General features: G+C 43.4%; 1 protein-coding gene across 1 annotated transcript in view; it reads left to right on the plus strand.

Annotated features, from left to right (window-relative positions):
• The window catches only part of ntrk3b (neurotrophic tyrosine kinase, receptor, type 3b), a gene marked incomplete at both ends in the record, with an annotated part of 152,045 nt that overhangs the window by 107,078 nt on the left and 17,139 nt on the right, over positions 1–27,828 (plus strand). The window contains 4 exons of the mRNA XM_079217063.1: positions 11,006–11,194; positions 21,762–21,892; positions 25,153–25,325; positions 26,992–27,235. Coding sequence (XP_079073189.1) covers positions 11,006–11,194; positions 21,762–21,892; positions 25,153–25,325; positions 26,992–27,235 — 737 coding nt within the window. The remainder of the gene's footprint in view (positions 1–11,005; positions 11,195–21,761; positions 21,893–25,152; positions 25,326–26,991; positions 27,236–27,828) is intronic.

A 27,828-nucleotide genomic window follows, 5' to 3' on the forward strand; every position in this document is an offset into this window, starting at 1 on the left:
CGGAAGACCATTCTCAGTTTAATTGACGCTCATATCACCATCAGTCCTTTGATAGATATATCCATCCCTCTACACATTCATTACCTGCCCGCGGTGCATTATATGTGTTGCTTATAGAAGATGGAGGGTATAAATACATCCTGTTATTATGGAAGTGGTGCCCTTGCAGCGGCAAAAAGAAGATGGAAGTCACCTGGCCCTGCCGTAGATCATCTTACGGCACACCAGACTCCATAAGTGCTTGGCTGATGGGCGGCCTGTAGTACAGCCAAGTCATATAAACACATTTCGGGAATGCCTCAGCATCCCTAGGTATTACGCTCATATTTCTACACCTGGTGATTTCACTCCAATGCCAACTTTCGGTGCCATCGCCGGAAGTGGCGTGTCCTTTATGTAGCGATGCGAAAAAGTAAGGAGGTCGTGATAAGGCAGAGGAGTGTGAAGGTGGATGCGGTGCCATGTGCCTCGGTGAGATGGGGATTTAGGATATGGGGGTCTGCTTTAAAATATGTGTTCTCCTGTAGAACAACTTATCTCATTTAATGTTATCTCTGCTGAGTCAACACACATGTCGGTATGATTTACTCTTCCTTCCTATTTATTTTTGTTAGTAACCACTTTAAATGTGCATGTGCATCACATAAATTATACATGAATTCAGTTTAATTAAATGTATAAACCCCTGGACTTTCATACCTCATTTGTATTTCACAAATATTCCTGCTGAGGTTCAAAACTTTCTGCACATTCCACATATCTGTGTTCTCTTAAGAAGTTGTAATATTTTGAGGAAAAGGTCATAACACTTCCAGAATAAATCAGGGCAGAGCAGGCTGAGCGCAAGCAATAATGTATCTATTCCATTTCCTTTCTTTCCTTTTGTTAAAAATAAAATAAAATAAACTGAAAAAGGACGCTTTTTCTCTCGAAGGCCAGGTGCTCAAGCCCACTCGGAGGTCTATCTATGAATTCCCCAGCAATTCATCATTTTACTGTCCAGATTGAAAGTGTGGGAGAAAACCGTCCTCGGAGTACCGAGAGTAAACCTACGCTGGCGCAGGCGAAAAACAGCACACAGCGACAAGAGTCAAGGTTCTGTGTTCGCCTGACCTTGTTGCTGCGAGGCCACAGTGTCAACCGCCAAGCCACTGTGTGGCCCTACGGACTTCTGGTAGTGGACTTTGCTGCATTGCCTCACGCCTATTTCCCATGCAGCTGCTGGTTTCATGCTCCATGGGAGAACACAAACATGTAGACAGTGTACATGGCTGCAGAAAAGCCATTACCTGGAGCTCTTTAATCTGTGGATGATGGCTGCGTCCATAACTGGGTCCTGTATTTATGTGACAGACATCAGCAGGCACTTTCAGTGAAGCCTTGCACACTTCACCTCCGGGCTGAATCCCTCAGTGACGGTTTGTCCCTCCATCGTCTGGCTTAGCAGCCTCTTAATGTTGGAGTCTGCTCACAGCCAGAGGCAGGAGGAGCAGTAGACTCTGCAGACGTCTATCTTCTTCGGATCGGGCACTTGTTTGTGGTTCTTCCATTTCCTCTCCGATCACAAACTAGTCTCCAGTAGTTTATTAGTATCTGGCATGAGACCTGATCCTCAATCTGTGAAACTATGGGCTGCTGCTGAGATAGAATGTGATGGCACGCATTCACAAACATTGTACACAATCATAACTATAGCTAGCAAATACATGTAGGGGATTAAAAGCAACACTATTTCCCTTACATGTAGTTTATTTCCACCATTTCTTCTTCTTCTTCTTCTTCTTCTTCTTCTTCTTCTTCTTCTTCTTCTTCTTCTTCTTCTTCTTCTTCTTCTTCTTCTCCACCTCCCAGGCTGACAAATCTGTTCGTTTGAGAAGCCTCCGATGGAGGGAGGCAGTTGTGAGAGAACTGAGGCAGCAACCAAGACCCCTGGGGCTTCAGAAACAAGAAAGAAGGAAGGCGGAAAACGCAGAGACATAAAGACACAATCGAGAGATGAAATAAATGATGGGAGTCTTTTTAAAGCTGCTTTTAAGTTAAGTTGAAACGGCAGTATGCTCAAGTAAAACATGCCGATAGAGGACTTTAGGTTTTGAACAGTTGCTGTTGCTGTCATTTCAGAGCCTTTTATCCTCTAATCATTATCGGTATGATTGCTGGTATTTTGATTCACTTTGGAGACATCCTGACAACAAAGGCCATGGAATTGAAATAAAGTAATCAAGGCAACGGTGGCGAGAAAATGAAGGCAAATGACTGCATGAGACACGGGGAACAAGAGAGCTGATCGATTGATAACCCACGGTGGATCAGGGATTTGATTGTGTTTGGGTGACTGAGACTGGATGAATGCTAAGAAAATGGGACCTGATTGCACCCAAGTGCAAAGAAAGTGGTTAACAATGACCTTAATGCGCTGCCTCAAATCCATTTCAAGCCCGTAGCGATTGCTTGCCTCTGTTACCTCGACCAGCTGGGAAGACCTCTGATTACAAAGTGAATCAGCTTTCCACGGGTGTATTCTAAACTGCCATCGCCTCGTTCACTTCGGCTTCACAAGAGTCTGATGCTGCTCTCCTGGGACGACGGCTTTTTGAGTTAGCAGGATCGCTTTGCTGGTTGGTCGGTCCACCACTTTGGTCCAGACTTGAAAATCTCAACAACAGCAGTTGGCTTACAATACCATTTTGTTTGGGGGTTTGTGAATTATCCTCGGAACTACTGGAGTGGCATGAAGTTTGGTTCACATGGTCCCCAGACGATAAATCCTAAAGTTGTTCTTTTTCATCTCGCTAATTTTGTAGACGTTCATGGTTCCTGGAAGTTGTATCCTAATGACTTTGATGATCCTCTGACCTTTCCTCGAGCGCCACCATGAGGCTGACGTGTGTTTGAATAACCTATTGGATAGATTGCCATGACAGAATGAGTTGTAGATACCTGTCACTTTCATCTTGAGCTAGCATGCAGTCCCATCCACCATTCGTCAATGATCCAATTATCTTCTAGTGCCACAAGCTTGACAGTTTGGGTTTTCAGTAAAACTTTTTTATGGATTACCATAGAATTAGGTAAAACAATTCAAGGACCCCAGCAAATGAACTGCGTGCTAATAAGCGAGTGTTAGCATGCTAAACTAAGACAGAGAGCAAGCTAAACATCAGCATGTTAGCATCATCATCAGGGAGCATGTTAGACCGCTGATGTTATCATTAGGCTCAAAGCACCGCTGTGTCTGTTCTCCTGCGGTGTTCCACATAGAGTACAGTGAGGGTTGCACTGTCCCTGACGTCCAATCAGATTTTTGCAGACAAACTAGTTTGGGCCTTTGGATTTCCGTGCTACCTTTTTATGTACTCAGCAACATTTTTTTCTTCTTCTCTTGGGAGCTCAATGAAGTATCTGTCTGTCTAGCTACCGATCCAGCTATACATATTTATGGGTAGGGAATTATTCAGGTTCAATGTTGCCTTTGAAATCAATTGATGATATACTGTTAAGTAAACCCACTCCCAAATCTTCACTACATTTTTGACCAGAATCTACCACATCTTATCGGCCCCTCTGACTTTTAATTCACCTCTCCGCTAACCTCCCCATCCCACCACTTAAACACTTGTTTCATCCCAGTGGAATTGTGGGACGCATTACTATGCGGAGGCTTCAGCCGCAGCACTGATGTGCACAGTCATCAAGCTGTTTTGTGGGCTGCAGTGGCTGAATGTGGCACTCCTTTGTGATTTCCAATGCAAACTCCGCCAGATGCTCGACGCTGGGGAATCGTTTCATATTCTAATGCCATGACAAGAAATATAGTCGTGGAGAGTGCGGATGCTGCTGTGCATATGTTTGTGCTGTGTGTGTGTGTGTGTGTGTTTGCATGGGCTGTTGCCTTGAGTGCTGAGTTTATGATGCAAAGTAGTTTCTGTAACAACGCCGCCACAAGCCTTTTATTTGGCCCTTTCTGATTACATTTCCGCGAGAGAAGAATGGAACCGCAAATATAGCGGAGACTCGCACGGCTCCAGGTATATTCACACATTTGCTGCACGTTTTGTATTTTTCAGTTTGTTCTCGGGAGCATTACAGGTAATACAATGTGGGTCCCGGTTTCTGGTAAAGATCCTGACTCTGTCGTGGTCATCAATCAGGAACAGATCTGTCTGTCGTATTGTGTCATTTTCCATCAATTTTTTAGACTTGTGTAAAATGACTTTGTCTGTCTTCAGGGAGCTTACAGAGAAATGTGTTGTCAAAGATATAAAAGCTGATAGGGCACAGTGAGCACAGAGTCGGAATATCAATCTCCCTGTTTTGTTGTATTATCATTCTGAGCATCAAGACCACAGATATACAGCGACGCAAACTGTAATTTGCTCAGTGCTGTGTCATTGCAGATAATGTTCGGCGCGGTGCAGGCGCCTAGTTTTAGAGGACGTACGAGTGGCTCCACATGCAATGACTGATGGGTTTACAGCGGATTTCAGACGCATGTTTATTTCTGTCTCGACTCGGCCGTCCTTCCCCTCAGTGGCTGCCGTTGTTTATACCACAATAAAGAGAGAGCACATTGAGCCGTAAATTGTCGATGGACCATAAATATCAGCTGTCCCGGCGTTCAATATTTCCCACAGTTGGTCACCATCAACTGGAGTGGACGCAGCGGGCGGTCCAAGGGGTGCGTCACCGCGCGGAGGCCGCTTTCTTTGGACGCCGCCGGCGTGCACGGCTGTCACATGCTCCCCGTGCTCGTCTGCGAGTGGGAGGTTGAGGCCATTTGTCAGACACGCCTACTACATATCTCTTTCAGTAATCGCCTGAGCTGTGCACAAAACCTGAAGGTTTCTTCACACGATAATGGCATTTGGCAATTAACTGGCATTTTGTTTTTTATTTTTTTTAGCACTCGCTGTGTGGATTTTAAAATTTGCTGCGACTGAGCAAGCAGTGTAATGGCTCTCGGTAATCATGAGAGGTGACTAAGTGTTTTATCTTGGCATCATTCTTGGGATTTTGTGTTTTGGAGGGCGGTGTTAAAGGGACAGTTCACCCTCAAATCAAAAGTACATGTCTTTTTCTCTTACTTGTAATGCTGTTCATCAATCTAGATTGTTTTGGTGTGAGTTGTCTAGTTTTGGAGATATCGGCTGTACCTTGAAGTGATTAGTTTCATGTCGGAACTTGTTTTTTTGTTGGCGCTTCGATATTGGAGAGAAGGCGAACATCTCTGCAACAAAAAAGATATGGTTAGAGGAAATGTATGTATTTTGATTTTGGGGTGAGCTGTCCCTTCAAGATGATGCACAATACATGTCCTGGTTTAATTTACAGCTAAAGTTTAATGAATTAACCTGCCATGTAGTCACTGCACCGCTTGGCTAAAGACCATCTCTGATAGTTTCATAGAAGAAGCTTTAAGCCCTCTGACAATTGGTCCACATTGTGTTCCCTTCTTCACGAGCATGACGTCTGCCTTGATTCACTGTTTTCTACGCTTCCCACGTATGGACTTAATTTGTTTCAAATCCGTCGTTAAGTAGAAGCGTGGCCTTGCCTCAGTAAGTTATCCTTCCTGTGTTCTCTTGTTCATTTTACATGTCCTCAAGTTAATTCCAGTCCTAATTAACTACCTTTGAAAGGAATCTGTGAAATAATTACCACAATGAGGTGGAACGGAAACAATCACGCTTCGCTCAGTGTATCCCCCACCACAGGGAAAAGCCTACAGAGTCACCCGCTGGCTTTTTTTACTTTTTTATTTCTGTCCTGAGAATCACCTTCAGCACTTACTTTAGAAGCAGAGACGCAGACAATCAAGGAGCCCCACAGACGAACAACTCCTGCCGAGTTTTAGTCCGGTGCGGTATATCTGAGGAGAAAAAATGGGGTGTTGACATTCTAATAACATCTAATGTCACCAATGAGGAGAAAAATGCATGAATAGAGACACATGGTGTCATTGATGCATTGAAGCACCCAAAACCAGATCCGGCCAAATACGGTCCGGTTATAGAGACACGGCACCAGCAGGTTCAAAAGCACGGTAAAAGGCAGGATAACAAATTACAGAATACCCATTGTGAAGTCAAACCAAACCACTTAGTTAGGTTTGGGAGATATTTATATTGTCATATGAACAAACAACACGCAGTTATTCTGTACAATGAAAAGCTTATTTTGCTGGGTCCTCCTAACACAGAATCACAATAACTATAATAATAAAAATGAAATAAAATAAACTTAAGGCAAGAAAAAATAAAAATAAGGCACAAAATATAGTGACAGTATTGCACAACAATATGTATAAAGTGCACTATGCATTGCTACAACCCCAAACATCATGGTTGGGCTTAAAATAATGGTGTGAACTAAGTAAAATGTTAACAACAAAACCCAGTACAAAAGTACAGAAAACATGAGACTCCAAAATCGCTGAACAACCCAAGATTTGGTCATGAACACAGGTCTCCTGGATGAAAGTCCTGTATTTGTATGAAGTGTCCTCGTCGTATATTATTGTCCAAGAGGAATGAAGCTGCATCCGTTTCATAGCTATTTACAGGACAAAATAAATACTTCATAAGGCCTTGTAAAATCTTTGACATTTTCAGCCACAGGAATAATGATACTTCTTGTGTGACAAATGATACCTCACACACACACACACACTCACACACACACGAAAACACACTCAGCGGCTCCCCCTTGTAGATAACCCGCAGCCTGCTGCCATGTTTTAGTGAGTTTGAGGTTCCATGAGCAACATGTATAAATAGCTCAGTGTGTGGGTGTTTCGGGACATAAAAAGGGTTCCGTTCACATTTGCAGGTCATTTATTTACTCTTCACTCTTAATGTGATCGTGCCCACAAGGTGACGAGGCCTGGAGATCAAAGTGGGCCCGTGTGTCTGAAAGGTGGCTACTTCAAAGGTCCGCGTGCTCTTTTGATCCAGCACTGAGGCCCGGCCCACAGATGGAGCCGCCGGCCCGGCACTCTGACAAAGCCTTAATGAACGAGTCCATTTTAAAAAACCCAGGAGGGGCAGGCGCCTCTCTGCTCGTCTCTGCTCGTGTGGAGTAAATTAGATTGACTTTTAAACTCAGAGAAACAGACGATGCAAATGTCAACCTTGATCAATTGATTTGGCTGAATTAGCTAATGCACCTGCGAGCCGCTCCATACACGAACACAACGCTCTGGCTGCTCCGCCGCCAGCGGTGGATGGAAGAGCGTCACGGCGATGCCGACCGGAGGGCCGCGTCTCTCTGGAAAATAATGGATGACTTTCATCAAAAGGATGTTTGCAGGAGAAACGTATCTGCTGGCAAAGCATAGAAGGATGTGAGCGATGAGAATTACCTCACCTTCAAAACGACGGCCCGCCACTGTGATCTAAGACGTTCCCCAGGAATCCCTGAGAAAACTGGTGTCTGCTACATGCTAAATGACAGGTCTTTTATTTTTTTTCCTTTGATGATCAGTTGCATTCTTGCCAACTTGTGTGTGAGAGGCGAATGGGATCCAGCCCCATGTGCCTGATGGAACTCATAGTATTTAGTTATTTAAAGTATCTGATTTAGTATCTGACCATAAGTATCTGATCAGGTTTGGTATTTGCTTCATGCACCGATTCACTGTTCATGCTGGGAGTTAATGAGAGAATCGAGAGCATGTCTGTCAGCCGCCGATTAGCTTAGCTTAGCATAAAGGCTGGAAGCAGCTGGTCCATATACTTACCTGCTACAGGCAGGTCAGATCTAGAAAATATATTTTTGTATTTCTTAGATACAGTTTGACGATGGAAATGTGGTGAAAAAAAGGGATGTGTGCAATTTTTATTTTATTTTTCACAATTAATGACGCCCATAATATAGCAACATGTATAATAACATAGGAGGGCACATATAATCTAAGAGATACAGACACTGTGCTGCATTCAAAGTAGTGTCCTCTCCAACTTTTTTACAACCAACCTGCTTTTGCAATATACAGTTCATTGTTCAGTAGTTTCCCCCGGAGCAATAAAAACAAAGGCAGTTATGGTTTGAAGCCCTTGTAGCCTTAACATGTGATCCTGACACAGTCACATAAGAGTGCTATCGATCCTTTCATCTGAATATGTGAACATATGAAAATGTTCAATCAAAATGGCAGTTACCTGTTTTCCATTATGAAGATGATTGACGTTTTTATGAATAGAGACAACTGGACTGTACTAAATGTCAGAATGTGTAATAAATTGAATTGATAATTACATATGTATCTTCACATGTCGGATGTCGTACGACTGTTGCAACTTGAGGAATAGAAAAGTTTGAGCCAAAGAGAACATATAAAAGTATTCAGTCGAGGTCTGGATTAGACCCAGTGGCCATTCGTGGAGCACGGCTGGATTTATCTTCTGTATGAACCACATTACTGTTGTGAAAAGAGGTGAGAGATGAAAAGAGCCGAAAGTTGGCTCATTTCATTTTCCAGTTCTCCTGAATAAATCAAAGTTGGTTTAATAGAGAGGAACCTTATTCTCAGATAGTCGGTTCGGGGGAAACGTCTACTTCCTGTTCCAATTCCATTCTGTGCACAGGCACCAAGATAAAAACTTTCTCGGAGGCCGTTGGGCCCTTTCATCACTCAGGTAACATAAATGCAATTTTTGGAGGGGGATGTTCTGAAGTCAAGAAGTACAATTTTCCCTTCAAATCTGAGAAAACCTTCATCTCCCGAAGAATCTAGTGAGAGGGCGGTCGGGTTTGAGTGCAGCCGTTTGGAGGGAGGCCAGGCGTTCCCCAAAGCCTCATCGATCTGGCACTGGAGTCTGACCAGATGGGGTTTCATTCCAATTCATATTGTATTAAAAAGCAGAGCATAATTCTAGGATCATTTCTTAGCTATCTTTTCACTTTTTTTCCTCAAGATTCCTCCCTTTGACTTTCTCCGTAATGATTGTATTTCAAGCGCAGTGATGTTTGAAGCAGTATACGTTATATATCTGCGCTGTGTAGAGAGATTTAGTGCTGCGGCGGGCCACTTGTCCCCGGTGGTCGGGTCGTAGTTCCCCCGTGAGAAGAACCTGTGCACATCGCTCCAATAAAGTGGGTGCTCAGCTGGGAAAACCCTGCATAAGAGCAAATGTTGTAAATAAATTTATGCTCACATGTCTCACTTCATCACACAAGCCGCCTCCCCTGCGGCTCAGGGTCTATAATTTGATATGACTGGGTCTTGATTAGTATTTACTGTGTTGTCAAGGTGAGCGAGAGACTCAACTTTGTGGGTAAGCAGATTGACTGTCACAGCTCCGATGAATCAGTGACTGTTGACTTTATATCCACTTGCCGCTTCTTTCCTCGAAGATTGCGGTTGTCAGAGCCACAGTGTTGCTTTAGGAACGGGAAACGGGATCACTCCGGCTGACAGTAACTCATGTCTTTTTGGATTTTGATTAAAGAAAGGGAATTGAGGTTGGTTGACAGGAGTGTGTTGTATGACACCATAAATTCAACCAGCCGAGAGAGAGCCAATGCTCAAAGTGCAGCCCGGCGGCCCCCAGGAACACCGTGTGCTCCCCAGAACGTGCCATGATATGCATGCGTTATTTTCTAATCATCCGTGGTCCGATTTAGTACTTTCACTTTCAATCGACTACATTTAATACACTACTCGGCTGCTGCGTCAAATACAGGACCTTCAATGTGTGTGTGCCTTCTTCCTCTGCGGCTCCCTCAATTGATGCTCAGTCATTACAACTTTGAGAATCCATGTTTTACATGCAAATAGATATTTAGATTTAGTGTCTAATTGTGTATGCTAAAACAAGAAAGACTGAGTGAAAGGATATATTGATGAATCACTTCATAAACTAGGCCCGCGACTAATGATTATCGTCATTAGTGATCCATATCAGTGATGACGATAATCATTACTTACAATCTAATCCAACCTGCCGGAAGAAATGAAAGAAATGCTTGTTTTATTCGAGATGCAGTCCAAATCCCAACAATACTGGATGACAAATAAAAGTAATAACATTTGACAAGATGGAACCAGAAGCATCTCTACTTGAAAAAAAGACAGAGAGAGATTAACCAGTCATCAAAATAGTTGCAGGTATTTTTAAATACCTAAGTATTTTTGGGGGGTTTCAACTTGAAAAGAAATCAATTAATATTTTCATACAAACAAATTTGACTTTCAGTCGACCTTCCGCTTGACGATGTTAATGCCATCTGTCAATTAATTCTGATTTTCATCCAGCTAACATGTCTACATAACAGAAGCTACACTTTGCCGTTGTATTTTTTTAATTTCATTTAGTTGTGGTTTATGTGGAGGAAACGACTGCAGACTTGAGTTTAAATACAAATATGAAGTCATTTCTAACCAGGCACACTGAGCTTTAACTAAACACGCTTTCCCGTTCACATGGTCACACTCTAACGGCCACTGCCTGAAAACAAAGCGCCCAGCCCCCAATCGTTACCAAAATGTCACATTTGATGAAGCTGACTATTAGTTAAAGCTCTCCTCCAGACATGTTTAAAGACATAACAATACCCTGCTTTGAATAATGGCTGCTGGGTTTTATTTCTCCACAAACTTCAATTACCTTTTTACAAATGATTGAAATTCCATCAACTCCTTCCCGTTTATTGAAATATCCAGAACCTGTGAATGCGCATATATTTTGTGTGTAAAAAATATATGAAAAATATAAAAAAACAACCTCAAGATATCTCCCACTCTCCAGACTCAGAAAATCTAATCAAACTCTTCACATCCATCATTCTGCACAGTGAAGGAACCACAAGCACATGTTCACATGTTTGTAGGAGGAGGGCGACTCACTGTATAACTTTCATGTTTGATACCTGAGGCGGTCCCATGTATATGTTGGTCATCACGTACATTGTTGCATGAGACAATGAACAAGTTTTAAAAAAAAGTCAGATATCATTTGGACTTTAAATTGTAAAATGGCTGATCGTTCTCATGTTCTCCTTCCAGGTCCGGTAGCTGTGATCAGCGGTGAGGAAGACTCTGCCAGCCCTCTTCATCACGTCAACCACGGGATTATCACCCCCTGCACTCTGGATGCGGGTCCTGATGCGGTCGTCATAGGGATGACTCGTATTCCGGTGGTGGAGAATCCTCAGTACTTCAGACACGGACACAACTGCAACAAGCCAACCACACGTGAGCCCCTCTTCATCATCTTCTTCTTCTCTGTCACGTCGGCGTTTCCCTCGGTGACCATTACCACACATTACTTCATTTTATGAATCTGCAAAATGGACCCCACTGTTGTTCAAGCATGATGCTAAGTATACTAATACTGTAAGGCACTTAAGAAAACTCCCACAGAAATATAATGCGCTGTAAAGTGAGAGCCAGACAGGAAGCCATCAATCACGACGTCTTTATTAAGCTCATTCCAACTGTTGCATCCCCATTGTAATTTGCTTTTTATCTTAACAATGATAAGAGCCCCCGGGGGCAATAGTATAATTTAGTGTCATCAACAGAGTCAGTGTGATCATATGGTGTCAGCATCTGCTGGCTCCGTTCCAGACTCCTCATATAGGATGTGTGACAAGAGCAGCCTTCGGTGTACCAGCCCTCCTCCTCCTCCTCCTCCTCCTCCTTCTCCTCCTCCTCCTCACTCCACCCTCCCCCGGGACTCGTGTTCCAGGTTTGGGAAAGACAAGACCACTTTAAGGCCTAATTACTCACAATTACATCAACTGCTCAAGAGAATCAGCAGAAAAACAACTGTGCCAGCAGCCAGCCGCAGCCCGGCGCCTGCTGCTTCCTCTTCCTCGCGATACCAGGCGCACCAGACGGATTTAGCCGGGGGAAAAAAAACGCCACTCCGCTTCCTCCTCTCTGAACGTCAGTCAGCGAGCGAGATCATGCTTCTATGAACCATTTTAGCCTGGGTCTGTGTTGTTTAGATCTTGGCTCGCTCTCAAAATGGCCGACGGACAGGCCAACAGAAGTTGATTCCGGAGCCGGAGCCAATGAGAGGGAAGGAAATCCCATTTAGAGGTGATAAATAAATGACGGCTCTTATGTTTTATGAATCGCATGAATTGTTAATGGCCAGCCGGTGACTGATTTATAACGCCTCATGCCTTGCACAGGAGATCTGATTGCGAGCTAATGAATAAATGACAGCGGGCGCGAATGAAACTTTCTCCCGATTGCCGCGGCGCCTGGAATCAAAAGTCAGGCGGCCGGCTGTGCAAGACGGCGGCGTCTTTGACAGAACGGTTCTCCCTTTCGGAATGAATGCTGCGTATTTATTTCTCTCCATTTAATTCTATGAGCGTGCGTCGGAATAAAAAGGAAATTAACCCCCGAATCCATCGCAAGGTCACAATGGCCGCTGCTTTCCCGCCAGCGGCTGGGAAAAAACAACAAAATGGCTCCGAATGGCTTCTGCGGATCATTCGCTGAATGCGAATGTATTCTCTACCCTCAGGACAAACACAAACACACACACACACACACACACACACACACACACGGACAGACGGGGAAAGGAAAAGCCTACGTGTGGCCATGTGTGTATCTTCACTATGTGTGTGTATGACAGGGAGAAATAAATCTGTGAATGAGCGTGGTTGTAGGCGCATGGTGGCTTGTGGGTAGAGTGGATTGGACGATATCTCACCTTCCTCTACGGTTTGATAAGTGTCTTCAGCCAGGGGTCCCTTGAGACCCCCCCACCGCCGGGTCCCCTTTTGGAGGCCCCATTGTGCTGCTGGCCTTGCTCAGCCCGGCCGTCCTGCAGCAGCTTCACTCCACTCACATACAGTACAACGGCTTTGTTGACGCTTAGCCACCGATCCATAATGTATTCATTAATTTACTTGAAAGCTTCTTATCCCAGGAGAATAGCTTGCACAAACAAACACACACACACACACACGCACACACACGCACACACACACACATCTCCCTTCTGTCCGTAGTAGTCACGCCAGCGCACATAAATGCGAACACACTCACACTTCTCCTCCCCTGGGTAGATCAGGAGTTCACTAATGTGTTGGTCTGCTCCCACAACCAGTCTACTGCGTATAGTGTTCCCATTTGTTGGGCTCTGTGTGCTTTGAAACCAGCTCCAGTAACCATGACGGGGAGGAACGGTCTGCTGCTGCTGGCTGCCGTTAAAACAGCTTCATGCGATGGGAAACCGGCTCGCTGCAGAGTCACACCAGTGGTTCCAGTGGCCCCACCAGATGGATTATTCATGAGCCTTTTGAGCTTCAAGTCAATAGACTAGCAAAGTATCTCGGCTGTAAGGCTGTGGCACATTGCAGAAAATAATAATATATATATATATATATTATTCAATCATAGTTGCCCTCTAGTTGAACCTGGAAACCTGTGCACACCCAGGTCGTAGAAATGTGGAGCATTACGGGAAAAGTGTTGTCACAGTTGTCATTCTGATGCCAATTTAAAAAGCATGAAGTGCCGCCATTCAATCGGTTCATCTCCTGGGTGAACCGGTGGCCTCGACTTTGGTTGCGGTAAATAGGCGAGCCGTGACTGATTAGGACGTTCAAAGACATCAGCTCTTTTCCTCTGCCGGGCTGAAAAAGAAGGACCAATCCCGGGGAAATATAGCCGTATTAGGGAGATGAAGGCAGAAAAGGCAAAGGACAATTCTTTAGCCTAATGGCAGATCTTTATCAAGTCGGATCCGCTGCCTCACAGCAAGTGGCTTTGTTTTATCACTCAGCTTGCTATTTTAATTACGGATTTGTTACATCCTGCCGGCCAAAATTAGACAATAGCTTTTGATGTTGGAGAGTCGCGTGTAGCCTTTCATTATACCCATGTTATTAGGGATGTCACGCGTGGCCGCAGCTCGGACTCGCCCCGCTCCGCCCCCTCTGTGTTGGCTGTAACAGAGACGTAATTACGCTCAAGGTGATGCTTTTTGAAGATTAAAATGTTTCCAGCAGAGTCGAGGAGTGACTAATTTGGCAGCTTGAGAAGCTCGGCAAATGAATGGAAATGTAGAGCAGATTGATTGAAAGGCAGCTATCGTGTTCCAAGGCTACGATTGCATGAGTTATGGTTTGAAGCAGAACAGCCCCACGGGTTAGCCAGTCGTGAATTTTAGCTTGTTGCTCAAGAAGTCCAAGATGAGCTTCTTTTTCCGCTCGGCCCTGAAGGGAGGGAAGTAGAAAACGTCGTGGGAGAAAGAGCTCTGAAAAGATTATTGTTGATGTAAAAAAATGCCTTCCAGATGGACAAAAACCACATTGAAATTCACTGAAGAGCCCACCAGGAGAACGCATCTGCCTTTTGCAGCCCATGGAGGAACAACTGCAGAGACGAAGCAGAAAGCAATGGAAATGAAATACATTACAGAGTACATTAGAAATGTTTGCTTCTGCAAACACGCTTAATTACTTTTGAAAGCTAGAGTGGCGGCAATATGCAAAAGACAGGCTAGTCAATTTAAAAACAGCAAACCGTTGCTCCACATTTCCGAGCTCCTGCCTCTGGAAGCTGAGACCAACGTGTGGCTTCATTACAAACGGGACATGCACTTTGGTGCATGTAATAACAATAATAGTAATAATTTCAATTTATATAGCGCTTTTCTAGATACACAAAGACGCATGTGTGTCGACAGGTCAGCGCTATAATTGACTATTCTCATCGCTGCCTCCAGCCGACAGTTTTATTTATTCTTATTTCGTAGCCCTCTTCTGCTTTATTACAAACATATTTGATACTTCATCTTTGAGGACCAGCAGCTGCACTGAGCTGTCAGTGTTGGTAGACCCTCTCAAAGAAACCTCCCATGAGCAGCAAGTGTGAAGTACTTAAAGCTTAAGTGTGCTTAATGCTTAAACTTTAATCCAGCAATAACACCGAGGCTGAGCTCAGGGGGAAGCCATTGTCAAAAGGAAATCAATGGACAATTTTATCTCTTTTTATAAGTGTAGTAGTATGGAGGCGCGACGTGTTCAAGTTGAATTACATAAATAAGACATTAAGAAATGAATAAAAGAGATGATTTAATTGTGTAAAATATTTATAAAGTATATATATAAAGGTCTACTACATTTTTTAAATTGCATTTATTTATTCAATTATTCTTGTTTGAATATTCCGAGTTTCATTGGAGCTCATTTTTATAACATCATAGACATATTTTTTTCGTAATCTTTTTCATAATGTGACTTTTTAAACAAGTCATTCTCTCATCGTTCAGCCAATCACATGCCACCTTCTTCATTGATGCAGGTAGTTAGCTCGTTAACAAGTAATTATGAAACACCCGACTAGCTTGTGCCGTAAAGTCCTTTCATTTAGCTTAGCATGCTAACGCAGCTAATCCACCTGGCGTGTGAGCATTGAGAGTATCACCCTGCATCGATGTGTGTGTGTGTGTGTGTGTGTGTGTGTGTGTGTGTGTGTGTGTGTGTGTGTGTGTGTGTGTGTGTGTGTGTGTGTGAGAGATGCATGTTTTAGTTATCGTAGTTTAGCCAGTAGTAGGTGTCTAGGCCGGCAGTGAAATGATTCCCCCTTTGATTTCTTTGAAAGGAGATTGAAACAATTGACACAATATATATCCGTTGTTATAAATATATTGTGTAGTTATTTATTAATCCGTCGATGCATGAAAAATGTATTTAACAGGTCTTCATGTAAAGTTATAGTGGAGATGTTTCATGAGAGCTGACCTAAAGAGTCTTGGTTTCTTCTTTATGCCTGAGAAAGAAAAAATAAATAACAGCGTGAGTGAATTATAATTCTGTGACTTCAAAGGAACTCAATGTAGAGCTGATGCAGGAAATGAGAAAAACATTTTTGGGGGGGAGATCACCTCAGCGTTTTTTGGGTTGAGCCCCTGTGTTTCAACGGTAAAGCGTCCACCCTGCAAAAGACATGTCAATGAGGAGAAGCCCCGCATCGATCGATCGACCCACCACACACACACACAGACGCACACACACACTCGGAGAGGCTGTCAGGCAGAAAACTACTCACGCACACACCTGCAAGGTGGAAACACACACACACGAATGCACAAAGCTGGATGCTAGATGCAGAGAAACACATCTTCAAACGCATACACACAAACACGCGCGCGCAGACACAGGTACAGAACAAAGCCCTCCAAACAGCTGCACTCCCCCCTGACCTGACTAGCTGGGTAAAAGCGTTGTCTCTCGGCCCCTCAGGGAGAACGTCTGCCGGCGTCGAGGCCTCAGGTGAGCCACGACAAATGAATGATGCTGAGCTGCGGGATGGAGATTTAATCTGGGGGGCTTTTCAGCGTGGCACTCTGGGTAAATAGACTGCAAGATGCAGCCCAGGTCCTCCTGCAGAGGAAACTGAAGGTTAAAGTGACCTGTCCTCGCCACAGTCGATAGGCTCGTTCCCTAATAGCTGCTTCCTTTCCGTCTGTGAGGAGGAGCGAGGTGGTCAGCAGCTGTTTACCTTAACGAACATGGATGAGATATTTATAACTGGGGAGGTAGATAAGAGGAGGCAACTGGTGTGAATGGAGTGTTACATCATCATCTACGCATGGTGCTGAATGGACGCGGTGGTTTCCTCAGGAGAAATCATTATTTTCTTTCATTCAAGTGTCTGTGCAGAGAGGCTTTAGATCATTTAAAGTCAATTTCAGACATGAGAGACAGAAAAGACACGTAGCTCTGTAATGAAGATGAACTAGCTTCAGTGTTTTAAATTATAACCTGCATTTCAGTGACTATAATCTTCCACCTGTTTTTACAGTCCCTCCCGCTAAATTTCTCAGCAAAAATGGGCTAAAGTGTAAATATCATGAATTACAGTGGCACAGGTTTAAAAGTGAGGTGCTGTCACCGTATTTAGGCCCGCCTCGACACGGATCTGTGTCTGTAAACCTCTCGGTCCAATCACAGTGTACTGATGGATGGGTTCCTTTTTATGCCAACATCAGTCTTACTCTGACTCTCAGCGTGACAATGTCTTCCTGTGTCGTCTCATATTGCTGGAGGCAGTGTGTCGGTGTGGTCTCGTGTATCAGCCGGTTTACTCCAGAAATAAAGTCTTTAAACGGGGCTGAACAGTTTCACAATCTGGTGACCAGGTTGCGAATGTGCAGCGTTAAAAAGTGACACTATAGTCTTCTGTGGCCTGATTAAGAGTCTGCGTAGCTTTGTCAAGCTCGGTTCAGATCCCATCAGTTATTCTACACAAAAACATTTCATTCTTGACACATTTTGACACTATTTTTGGGCTTTCCGACTAAAATCGGACCCACCATGCACCCGATCACAGCGACTTCTTCTCTTAAAGAGAGCAGAGGGAGGTGGAGTTCCTGGAGTAAAAGTGCAAAAAGAGTTTATGGATCATCCAGTGAAGGCAAAATTACCTTTTATGCGATTACTAGGCAAACATGTCAGGAAAGAAAACGGGTGAATTTCTAAAATAATAAGTGAGTTCATCTGAGAGTGTGCTTCAGTTTGGTTGATTTACATAATGACAAAGATAGAATTTGAGATATTGTGATCAAGCTGATAAGATATGATTAAAACAGATGCAAATGACCAATTTGCGCATGATAAGAAACCCGTCTATGAATACACGCACAAAGTGAAAGTCGGGATAACAATCAAACGCTAACTTATGAGGAGAAGTTAGAAAAATAATGATATTGTTCTCTGGCATTGTTTGGTGAAAAACAAAAAAAAGTTTCTGAGCCGCCACCTGCTGATAAGAAGACAGAACCTTCACATTGTTCCACAGTTTTGGCATTTCACCAACCATCTCATCCGCAGGAGCTTAAAGGCGCGCCACGTCAGTATAAGCTTCAATACCTGGATCAGCAGCATGGCAGGCACGCGATAATAAGGGCAAGGCTTATCCTTGAATGATCATAAACGTTGGAGGAGTGCACGGAAAAATAATTACAGTAAAAGATTGTTCATATTTCTCGAGGAACAGTACAATAGTGGAGCAGTAGAGATAGGATTCAGTGGGGGGGTGGATGTTAAGTCTGGAAACTCTTAAGACCAGAAAGAAAGACAACATCTCTGTTCTTTTATCAGCTGTGAAAGTGTCAGAGACATTTGGCCTTTGAAATCCAGTCAAAACACATTTTTAATTAAAATGTGTATGGACTTAAGGATGTTTTCTTTCAGCTCTTGCGAGCAGCTTTTTGGAGGATGGAGCTTTGACAGCAGTGATGTGTGAGTGTCCCTGGTGGGACTCTCACTCGGCAAACTGGCTGCCAGCTTCTGCAGACACTCGTGTTCTGATCTACTTTAAAAACTGGGACATGTCTTCATATTTAACACTGATTTTCAGCCACGCTGGTTCTGATACCGTCTGACAGGAACACCAGAGGAGCAGGTGACATTTCTTATGAATCGCCTTCTCAACATGTTCGCGGCCAGATGGTCTGGTGAGTCTGGAGAAGTTGCAGAAAAAGAACACGGAGAAAAAGAAAAGAACCCGGAGGAACGGTCAGGATGAACTAGTAATGTGTGTCTGTGAATGAGGAAACATCTCAGAGGCGACTTATTATCTCTATCATAGCGGGACCACAGGTAGTAAGGGTTGAAATAGATGAACTGGAGAATTGCAGCAAGGTAACTAATGTATATATATATACATATATATATATATACATATATATATATATATCTTTATTTAAAAGAGACCATGTACAGTTAAAACATAAATGTCACCATTTGATGCACTATACCAGATTTTAGCTACAGCTAATTCGCATCTGTAGTCCCTGATCTGTAATCGCACCTTAGATATAGTATGTGTTCATCAAATTGGTTTCCCTCCAACAGCGGTGGTCCAATCATAGCTTAGCGTTAGCGAGGACGCCGACGTTGTACAGGGGACATGTTTGCCTTTTAGCATTTTAGCCATGATGGTCTTGCCAGGACTCTTGTTTCAGAACGACTCAGCTGGAAACATTCAAAGTCAGCAGGAGACTGAGATTTTTTACCAACTCTTGAAGCTAACGTTAGCCCAATCTAGCTAGCTAACTAGCTACACCTGTAGGAAAGTCTTCTCAGTCAACACAATTGACAGTCTGTTTGAAAATGAGAAGTTTTGTTTTTTTCTTAGGAACTTTCCACCACATTTTGTCTTTTACATTTCATTTAGCTGACGCTTTTATCCAAAGCGACTTACAATAAGTGCAATTCGACCATGAGTACAAACTCAGAACAACAAGAATCAAGAAAGTACAATTTCAATAAAGTTAAACTACAAAGTGCCATTAGTAAGTGCCATCTAAGTGCTACTACGGCGCTACCTTCTTTATTCAAGGTGTAGTCGAAAAGGTCGGAAACCTGTAAATGTGTTGTTTCAAGTGATAAATCACGCCTCTACTGTCACTGCAAACTGCAAATGTGTCTGGAAATTGTGTAGTCATAAGCAGAAAACAAACCAGCGAAGAGCCTGCCTGTGACAAGCTACCATGCAATGTATATGGAAATGGCCATTTTATTCTGCTGCAAAAAGTTTGGGATAGTTTAAGTTTTGCAGCCGGACAATATCCTCAGCCAATCAGCAAACGGAGTCTCCTGACCTATTTTACGAAGAACTTCTTCCCACCTGAAACACATGAACATGCCTTCCGGCTGCAGAAAAATAAATGTAATCATTGAGGGAAGCCACACTTCGCCGCTGCTTGGGGTTTTATTTTTTTTCTTCCTGAAAGTTAACTGCCTCCTCTGCAGAAAGAGATCAAATAGCAATACTGTAGGTGTTGAGAGGAGCTGAAGCATCACTGACCTGCCTCGAAGATCCAGGATGCCTCACTTTTATGTTTGCCGGGGACAACAGATGCAACAGCTCATGAGCTCTCGCTGCACGGACATCGGTGTTTTTTCAGTATGTAGTTTAGTGTGCTCATGAGTCCTCAGTGACATATTTTCTATAATACGTATTCAAATAACGCACAGATGGAGGACGGATGAAGATGCTGGAAGTTTACCCGTCTGCCAAGCACACGTCGGATTGGTGGCTTTGCTAAGGAGAGGATGTATAGGAAGCTTGGAGGTATATGGTGAACATAACGCATGGCGTCTCAGCTGCATAACAGGGCCGTTAAATCAATCTTTCGTATCGCAATGAAAGGGCCTTGAATTATTAATCTCACTGTCAAATCTGACAATCAGGCCAAAAGATTCAGCTTGATTTTAAATTTAATTTAAAATCTGGTTCAATCTTTTCATAATTCATGTTATTATCTCGTGGAGGCCCATTCATTCATTTATTGTGTAAACCTGTTTTCCCTCTGGAATGAAATATTAGACTCATAATGCTTTTGATCAGATGAAGAGCAGAGTGATCCGCAGACACTGAATAATATGTCCGGAGGGATGAACAATTAACATAATGGCTTCTTTAAATTGGTGGCATTCCTCCTTATGTACTCTATACGTAGTTATGGTGAACAAATATTGGACACTGATTGCTTGTAACCATTATAATGCAATTTAATTCCGGTGGTTCACGTTTGATTTAATTTGTGATTCATGATTTAATTTAAAATGTAATACATTGGGTTTGGACCTTCACCTATGTATGCGTTTCCAGTTGCTGAGCATTAAGCATGCTTGTTTAATGTCATTCATAATGTATGTATATTGTGGTAGTAAAGTGCCTCTCATCTTTATTTATACCTCTTGTTGGGAAACTGCTTATAAATATAACACGTCTATGTGTACATTTTTATAGAAGTGCTGCAATGTTAATGGTAAACCTACAAACTGTCATGTTCATTCAGAGCAGCTCTGTTCAGGAGCCAACAACTCCTCCACTTTGCCCAACTCTTTCATTCGGAGCCTGGCAGGTATCAGGGTGTAACAGTTTACCGCTGACGCCTGTGGGACTTTCTGTTTTACTATTTTCTCACACTTTCTTCCTCTCGCTCCGTCTCGCTCACTGACACACAACACAAAAGATTGAAGGTCACAACATCCAAAATGATTGGAAGTGACTGTCCTGCAACTCTTAAATGATCCTGTAGAGTGAGTTGTTGGGAAAGAAAATAGAATAAGGAGTATATATAGAGAGAGAGAGAGATTTCTCACCATGCTCATGCTCAGCTGTTTCATTTTCCTAACCGAGATGCTACAGAAGAAGACATTTTACGATTCTCCTCTCATTAGAAAATGTCCCGTTGTGTTGTTTTCAGTGCCGACAGTAGTAAACAAGGAATCCAGATCAGAGATTTGCGGTTCGTTGTCACCTTGCAGTTCCTTTGCACTTTGGAGATTTAAAACCACTTGAACCCCAATGTTCGTCGATGATGTAACTTCACAGTTGGATAAAACATTGTTCACACTTTTACCAGAACGCATATTCGGTACCTGCTCCGCTGAAGCTGCATCGCGCTGACATGAGGAGAAATGCTGAAATATTCAAAGGGTTTGATTTCTCATGCATGTATGAATACATCAAAGAGAAAATTAAAGACGTCTTTGCCATCATTTTGTACACACGTCCTCGAACTGTATCTTTACAAACTTGAGCTCCTGACTAGAATGTGAAATAGGGCACTACAAAGTACAGCTGCAGCCACAGTGCAGCACAAACAGCTGCTCTCTGCTTCCTTTCTCCCTCTAAAACATGTTTTTCTTCAACCACAGCATGGTTTTCTGTCCCACAAATGTTTAACATTTGAAGAAAGCCTCTTTTTTATGACTCCTTAACCCTCATCCCTCCCTCCTTCTCTCTCCCTGCCTGTCTGTCTGTGGTTCAGTAGTCCAGCATATAAAGCGGAGAGACATCATCCTGAAGAGGGAGTTGGGCGAAGGAGCATTCGGTAAAGTCTTCTTGGCTGAGTGTTACAACCTCTGCCCCACCAAGGACAAGATGCTGGTGGCTGTCAAGGTATGTTGTCTCTCCGTGTGTGTGTGTGTGTGTGTGTGTGTGTTCTTTGACATTTTGGGTAATACACTTTCACTGTGGAGAGTGAGATGAGAAGATCAGCACTCATATCTGTATGAAAAAGTGAAGCTAATCCTTGAAACAGTGATATAGTGCCCCTCAAAAAACAAAGTAGGGTCCATCTCATGGACAACATGAATTGCAGTGAGTCTCATTTGATAGTTTGAAGAAGAAAAAAAAGATACCGTTTTTGGTTGAGTCCAGTTTCCATGCTGAACGATGTTTTGACCTATCACGAGCCCCTGTGCCATCATAACTCAGTTTTATGTGAATGTCACGGCCCTGGTCCGCAGGCCAACCACCATCACTGTGCATATCTCAGATAGCCACTGGTTAGTAATCCTTCTGATTATGAGCAACCTTGCAGCTCTACTCCTGTCAGTGATGATGCAAAAATGATGAGAACAAGTAAAACCCCAATTTACTGCTCACAAAGGAGTAAACCACTGGGTGTTACGTAAGTGACTGCAGACTGGTGCACACCATAGGCCAAGCTAACTGTCTCCTGAGTGGAGCTTCATACTCAACACTTATGAAGATGATGTCGCTCGTCTCATCTCACTCCCAGCGAAAAGTGTGATTAAGCATATTTCCCGAAATGTCCTAATATGAAAAACATGATTGAATTTAGGCTCCCGCCTGGGGCAGTGCGCCCCAACCTCCATCTGTCTTTGTACCCCTTTAGAACCAGTCTAAGTATCAGCCTAGGGACGGGCAATTACTGTCAAGCAAAGTTAATACTCCGGAGAACTAGATGCTTTGTTTTAAAGAGCTTAAAGCATTTAGAAGCATTGACCCTCTGTGGGCAATGCTTTCACTGTGCTCACCATTAAGTTGCGCTTGCCAGCTCCCAGTGTGAACATCAGCGATTGTATGATGGTGAAGCAGGGTTACCCTGAAGTTGCAGACTCAACAAACTAAAATAAAACAAAAAATCCAGTCCCAAAACAGGCCTGACCTTGACAGTGGAAGAGTTTAAATGAAGATGATGGGGTTACAACAGGATTAACAAAGAAACTGTTTCATAATAAACATCCTCTACAATGAACTCTTAATTTTCAAAACACAATGCAATGTGCATTTTCCTCTGAACATGCTCCTGTCTGTGATGAAGCAGAAACAGGCTCTCTGAATACACTTAAAGGTCAACAAAGGGAAAATTCATTGCGGCGGTTTGCCTCAATTTATTGTAGTAGAGCACTTGAAGGTATTGTTTTGGAAGGATGCCCAGACAAGAAACATATCCTTAAGAGTGCGGTTTGATTTGGTAATAGATTTTTATGGCCATTTTACCCACTCTGCCATACATTTCAACCACCTCCAGCACTTCACTGCAAGAGCAGCACATACGAGTAAATGTTTTTCCATTCCAAGGTCTTTCCATCTGTAATAGCATCGGCAGCGTGCTGAGAAAGCAGGTCTCCAGGCCAAGCAGATCAAGAGAAGCAACTTGCTGTGTTTTCTTCTTCTAGAGGATGTGTCAAGAGTCTTTTCTTCCTCCGATAGAGGCTGCAATACAAAGCATGTTATTGCCGTTATTTGATATTTTTCTCCCTTTTTTTCTAAAACTGGCACCGACTGACATCCCATCAAGATTTGATATGTCATGTGTGTACTGCACTTCAAAGGAGTTCAAGGCACTCCTTGCTTGATTCGTCCAACAATCAGATAAACGTGTTTGTGTACAGCCCCCCACACACACAAGAAAAGAAAATAATCCGAAGTGAATATATTACATAGCCACCTACTGTGTGTAAAAATACTTTCAACCAGGAAGGACTACTTCACCGTTTCAAAGGTTTCTTCATCATTGTGGAGACATTTTTACATAATTTGGCATTAACTCAAAAGCGTGTTTACCATCGACTATCGGGCAATCCCAATAATCAAACAGCATCTGTTTTCCCCCTGTCATCTTTTCTATTCCCACGGAGTCACGCTGGTGCTGGTGCTGTTGCTGTTGGTGATAAAGGAAAGGTGGTGGGCAAACAAACACATCAGCAGTAACAAAAGGGAGCACATTATTGGGTAGAAAGAAAGAGTTCAGGAGAAATGTTAAACCCGCTGCTGTCAGTAGATGAAAAGTCATACAACTACCCAAACTTACTGGGGACCTTGTTTATCTGTGCCAAGTGACATGGTAATAATCCACCAGTTATCGAACCATTTCACTCAAAGAAAGAACTGCCAAGCTTCTGGTGCTAGAGGACAAATGAGGTGATCAACTAGTCAGTAGTGGTAGTAGTAGTGGTAGTAGTAGTGGTAGTAGTAGTAGCACTTAGTAGTAGTCATCTAACCTTGCATGGCAGCTTGATCACGCTAAAATTCATCTTGTCAGGCTTCAAGTAATGTGTTTTGTTTCAGTACCACAAGTATCTCGGCCAATCAGCGTCCTGCGTTTGTAGAGAGGACTCAGAGAGGCAAATGTACGCTAAACGACAATGACAGCTTCTAACGACGGTAGTGTAGATGCTGCAATAGCATCAGTTATGTCAGAACTGGTGAATATTACTTCATTGAAAGACGAGCAAAAGAATGCTTTTCTCTTCTCTCAACTGTCAAGAGTTTGATTGTCTGATAATTCATTCAATCACCTGCCAACTATTTGTTTAAAGTGCTTGCCCTTTTCCAAAGAGTTTCCAATGTGGTCTGTGTAACAAACCATCTGGCAAATCAGGTTAGGATTCATCCACTGGGGACCATGAATGGCTGTACATCACATCCAATAGTTGTCAACATATTTCAGTCGGGTGGACTGACCACACTACAGGCATTGTCAACCCTGGAGCCACCCTCATGGTTACAAACTGACGGACAAATTGGGTGCACTGAATGGATGATTCAAAACAAAGAGTCAGCTAATTGGATGATAGAGGGAAGCAGGAGAAAGAAGAAGAGCACAGGGTATAACTTACAATGCAGCACAATGTAGGGGCCAGACGCAGGTTGAGGCTGACAGTTATGTTCGGAGAAGGACCGGAGGTCTTGGCTGAAGCAACAACAGGGTTTATTATATTCCCCCTTTAAGGTTTTGGTCTTAAACCGCGCAAAGGCCATAAGTAATGGTACCTTTGTAATTTGTGAAATCAAAATGTCCAGGAAGTTGCCCTCATCTGTCCGCTCATTATGACTGTCCCAAGCATCCGATCCAATCTTAACCTTTCCTGAATGCGTGACGGTGACGTTTGCATCTTCCCTTTCAGACACTGAAAGATCCCAACCTGTCGGCAAGAAAGGACTTCCAGAGGGAGGCAGAGCTGCTGACCAATCTGCAGCATGACCACATCGTTAAGTTCTACGGAGTGTGCGTGGACGGAGACCCTCTCATCATGGTGTTCGAATACATGAAGCACGGAGACCTCAACAAGTTCCTCAGGTCAGTTACTCACTGAAGGTACACCTCAATGTACCAGGCTAGCGTTGGCTCAGCAAATTATAAAATGCATCATATGAGTAGTCGGTAACGAACTAAAGTGGGTGAAAGCGTAATAAAAGTGCCAATGTGTGTGTGTGTGTGTGTGTGTGTGTGTGTGTGTGTGCCACCTGTGCATCAGAGCATTTTCGCTTAGGGTACCGGCTTGACTTTTAGATGAAAGTGTCCACCGAGTTATTGACATCCAGTAATTGTAAAGCTTCAATAAGAAAACAAGAAAACTGAGATTGCTTCGTCAAATTCCTGCTACCGATACAATATCCAGCCAACTTCACAGCCTTCTGGGTTATCAAACATAAGTGCTTTAGTGCTTTTGTTCCGTAATGTCAGACTGTACCGAGGGAAGTGACCTCTGATAAGCCTCAACAAAAGAGACACGATGCCTGTACAGCGAGCGCTTTGGTAATGGGAAGCTTCACTGGAGTTGATGTCAGTGTGCGCATGAGTCTGGGATAGAAGTGTGTTGACAGCAGCCGTGTGTGCGTGTGTGTGTGTGTGTGTGTGTGTGGTCTCTCTTGTTTTTGAAGTTCGAGCAATAGTTGAAAAGATGAGATGTTACGATTGGGTGTGAGTGTGTGCGCGGATTCGAGAGCGCGTGAAGACTTTCTGTTGGGAAATCAGTCCTGAAATGAAAGGCAATGTCGCGAATGATGAAATTCTTTCATGCAAGGTGCAAGACGTGGCTGATTTTTGCTCTATTGGCCCTGTTGGTCATATTTAACAAATTAGATGTGTGGGGAATCGGCAGGAAGGAATTGAGTATCTGATGTGCGGGTCCAGCTCGACCTTTCAGATAAAAGTAGAGCGACCTGCCGTCATTCGGCCACCACTAGATTTATCTCAAGTGAAATAGAGGTAGAGAGACAAAGAGTACTGCTAATCCCTCTACAGAGGAGCTGAGTTATTACACATACACTTAAAGCCAGGAACGGTAAATTGTACCAAAATTAAGAGATGAGAAAGGAAAGACAGCCTGGGAGGAAGTGGTGGAGCTTTTCCTGCAAGGCACACAGTCTTTAGTCATGGCGACAGAAGGTGAGGACAACAGCAGGTTCTTCTCACAGGAAATGACTTCTTCATCGTCACCCACAAATGCCAAGCAGGGAAAGAGCTCTCCTCCCAGAGTGAACTCGTTCTGGTCAATGTACGACTCAGACATTCATGAGCCTCCAGGCAAGTTCCTGGACTTCAGGAAATGGAAATGTGGCCAAAACTGCCGTGGAATTAATAAAAAACACTTTGTCTTTGCAATTTAAGCTGCTTGAGTGCTTGCAGGTTATAGTCAATTTGTTAATGATTTAACAGTCTTTGTTATGCTAATTTTCTCAATAGGTAAAAAAATAAATAGAAAAGGCCCCAATAATGCAAGTATAAGGCTTTATTAAGGGTCTGTCGTGCTGAGAGGGCTTTAAACGGTCCTTCATCCAGTTGTTAAAGTGAGATTATGTAACGCTAAAAGGAAGAAATGGCACAAAAGTTAAACGGTTAACTCCTCAGCAATAATACTAATTTAAAAAAACAGCTTTCAGTCTGATAGAGACTTACTTAAACTCCATCATCAATATTACATCCTCAATCAAAGGGATCTTTTTTTGTTTTTGTCACCCAGAGCCCACGGCCCAGACGCCATGATCCTAGTCGACGGACAGCCACTGCAGTCCAGCGGAGAGCTGGGCCTTTCCCAGATGCTGCACATCGCCACCCAGATCGCCTCGGGCATGGTGTACCTGGGCTCCCAGCACTTTGTCCACAGAGATTTGGCAACCCGTAATTGCCTTGTGGGCAATGGCCTGCTGGTCAAGATTGGAGACTTCGGCATGTCCAGGGACATCTACAGCAGTGACTACTACAGGGTAAGACCTCGCCACGATCCTTATGTGTTTGCTTGTCATTTGCCATCAAAGCACAGGGGGCTAGAGATGTTTCAGAGTTCAGACGGCCAAAGGGATTCAGATGGGCGAAATGTACCTTTTTGCCTCACGTCAAATGTGTTTTTAATAGTCGTCTAGCTTTGACATTATGGTCAAAAAGAGATGGTCTCTTCCTGTACATTTTAACATAAGACACATATAGCAGGAGCATTGGTAGACTCCACCTGACACATAAATACTACATTTTAGTTCACAATACTACCCTAAAAAGTACCCTAAATCAATTCTGTGGGACTGCTAACTAAACAAATATATTTCTAAAGGGTCAAGACTGCCGCTCTCTTGGGATTTTCTTTTTTGTTTTGTTTTGTTTGTATGTTTTTGTGTCCGTTTTTTCTTTTGAAGCCCAAGCCCCCCCACAGCAGCGCTCACGCAGAGGTTTAGCAGAGTGGTATAGGAGACGAGCCCGCTGAGCCTCCAGCCCGATGCTCGGAGGCTTGTTTGTATAGCTCGCGATTAATGTCCTGTCCGCTGTTTAACGAGATTAGCATCTCTGAACGTCGCAAACCAGGCGG

This window comes from Taurulus bubalis (assembly GCF_910589615.1).
Source record: "Taurulus bubalis genome assembly, chromosome: 4".
Classification (NCBI taxonomy): Eukaryota; Metazoa; Chordata; class Actinopteri; order Perciformes; family Cottidae; genus Taurulus; species Taurulus bubalis.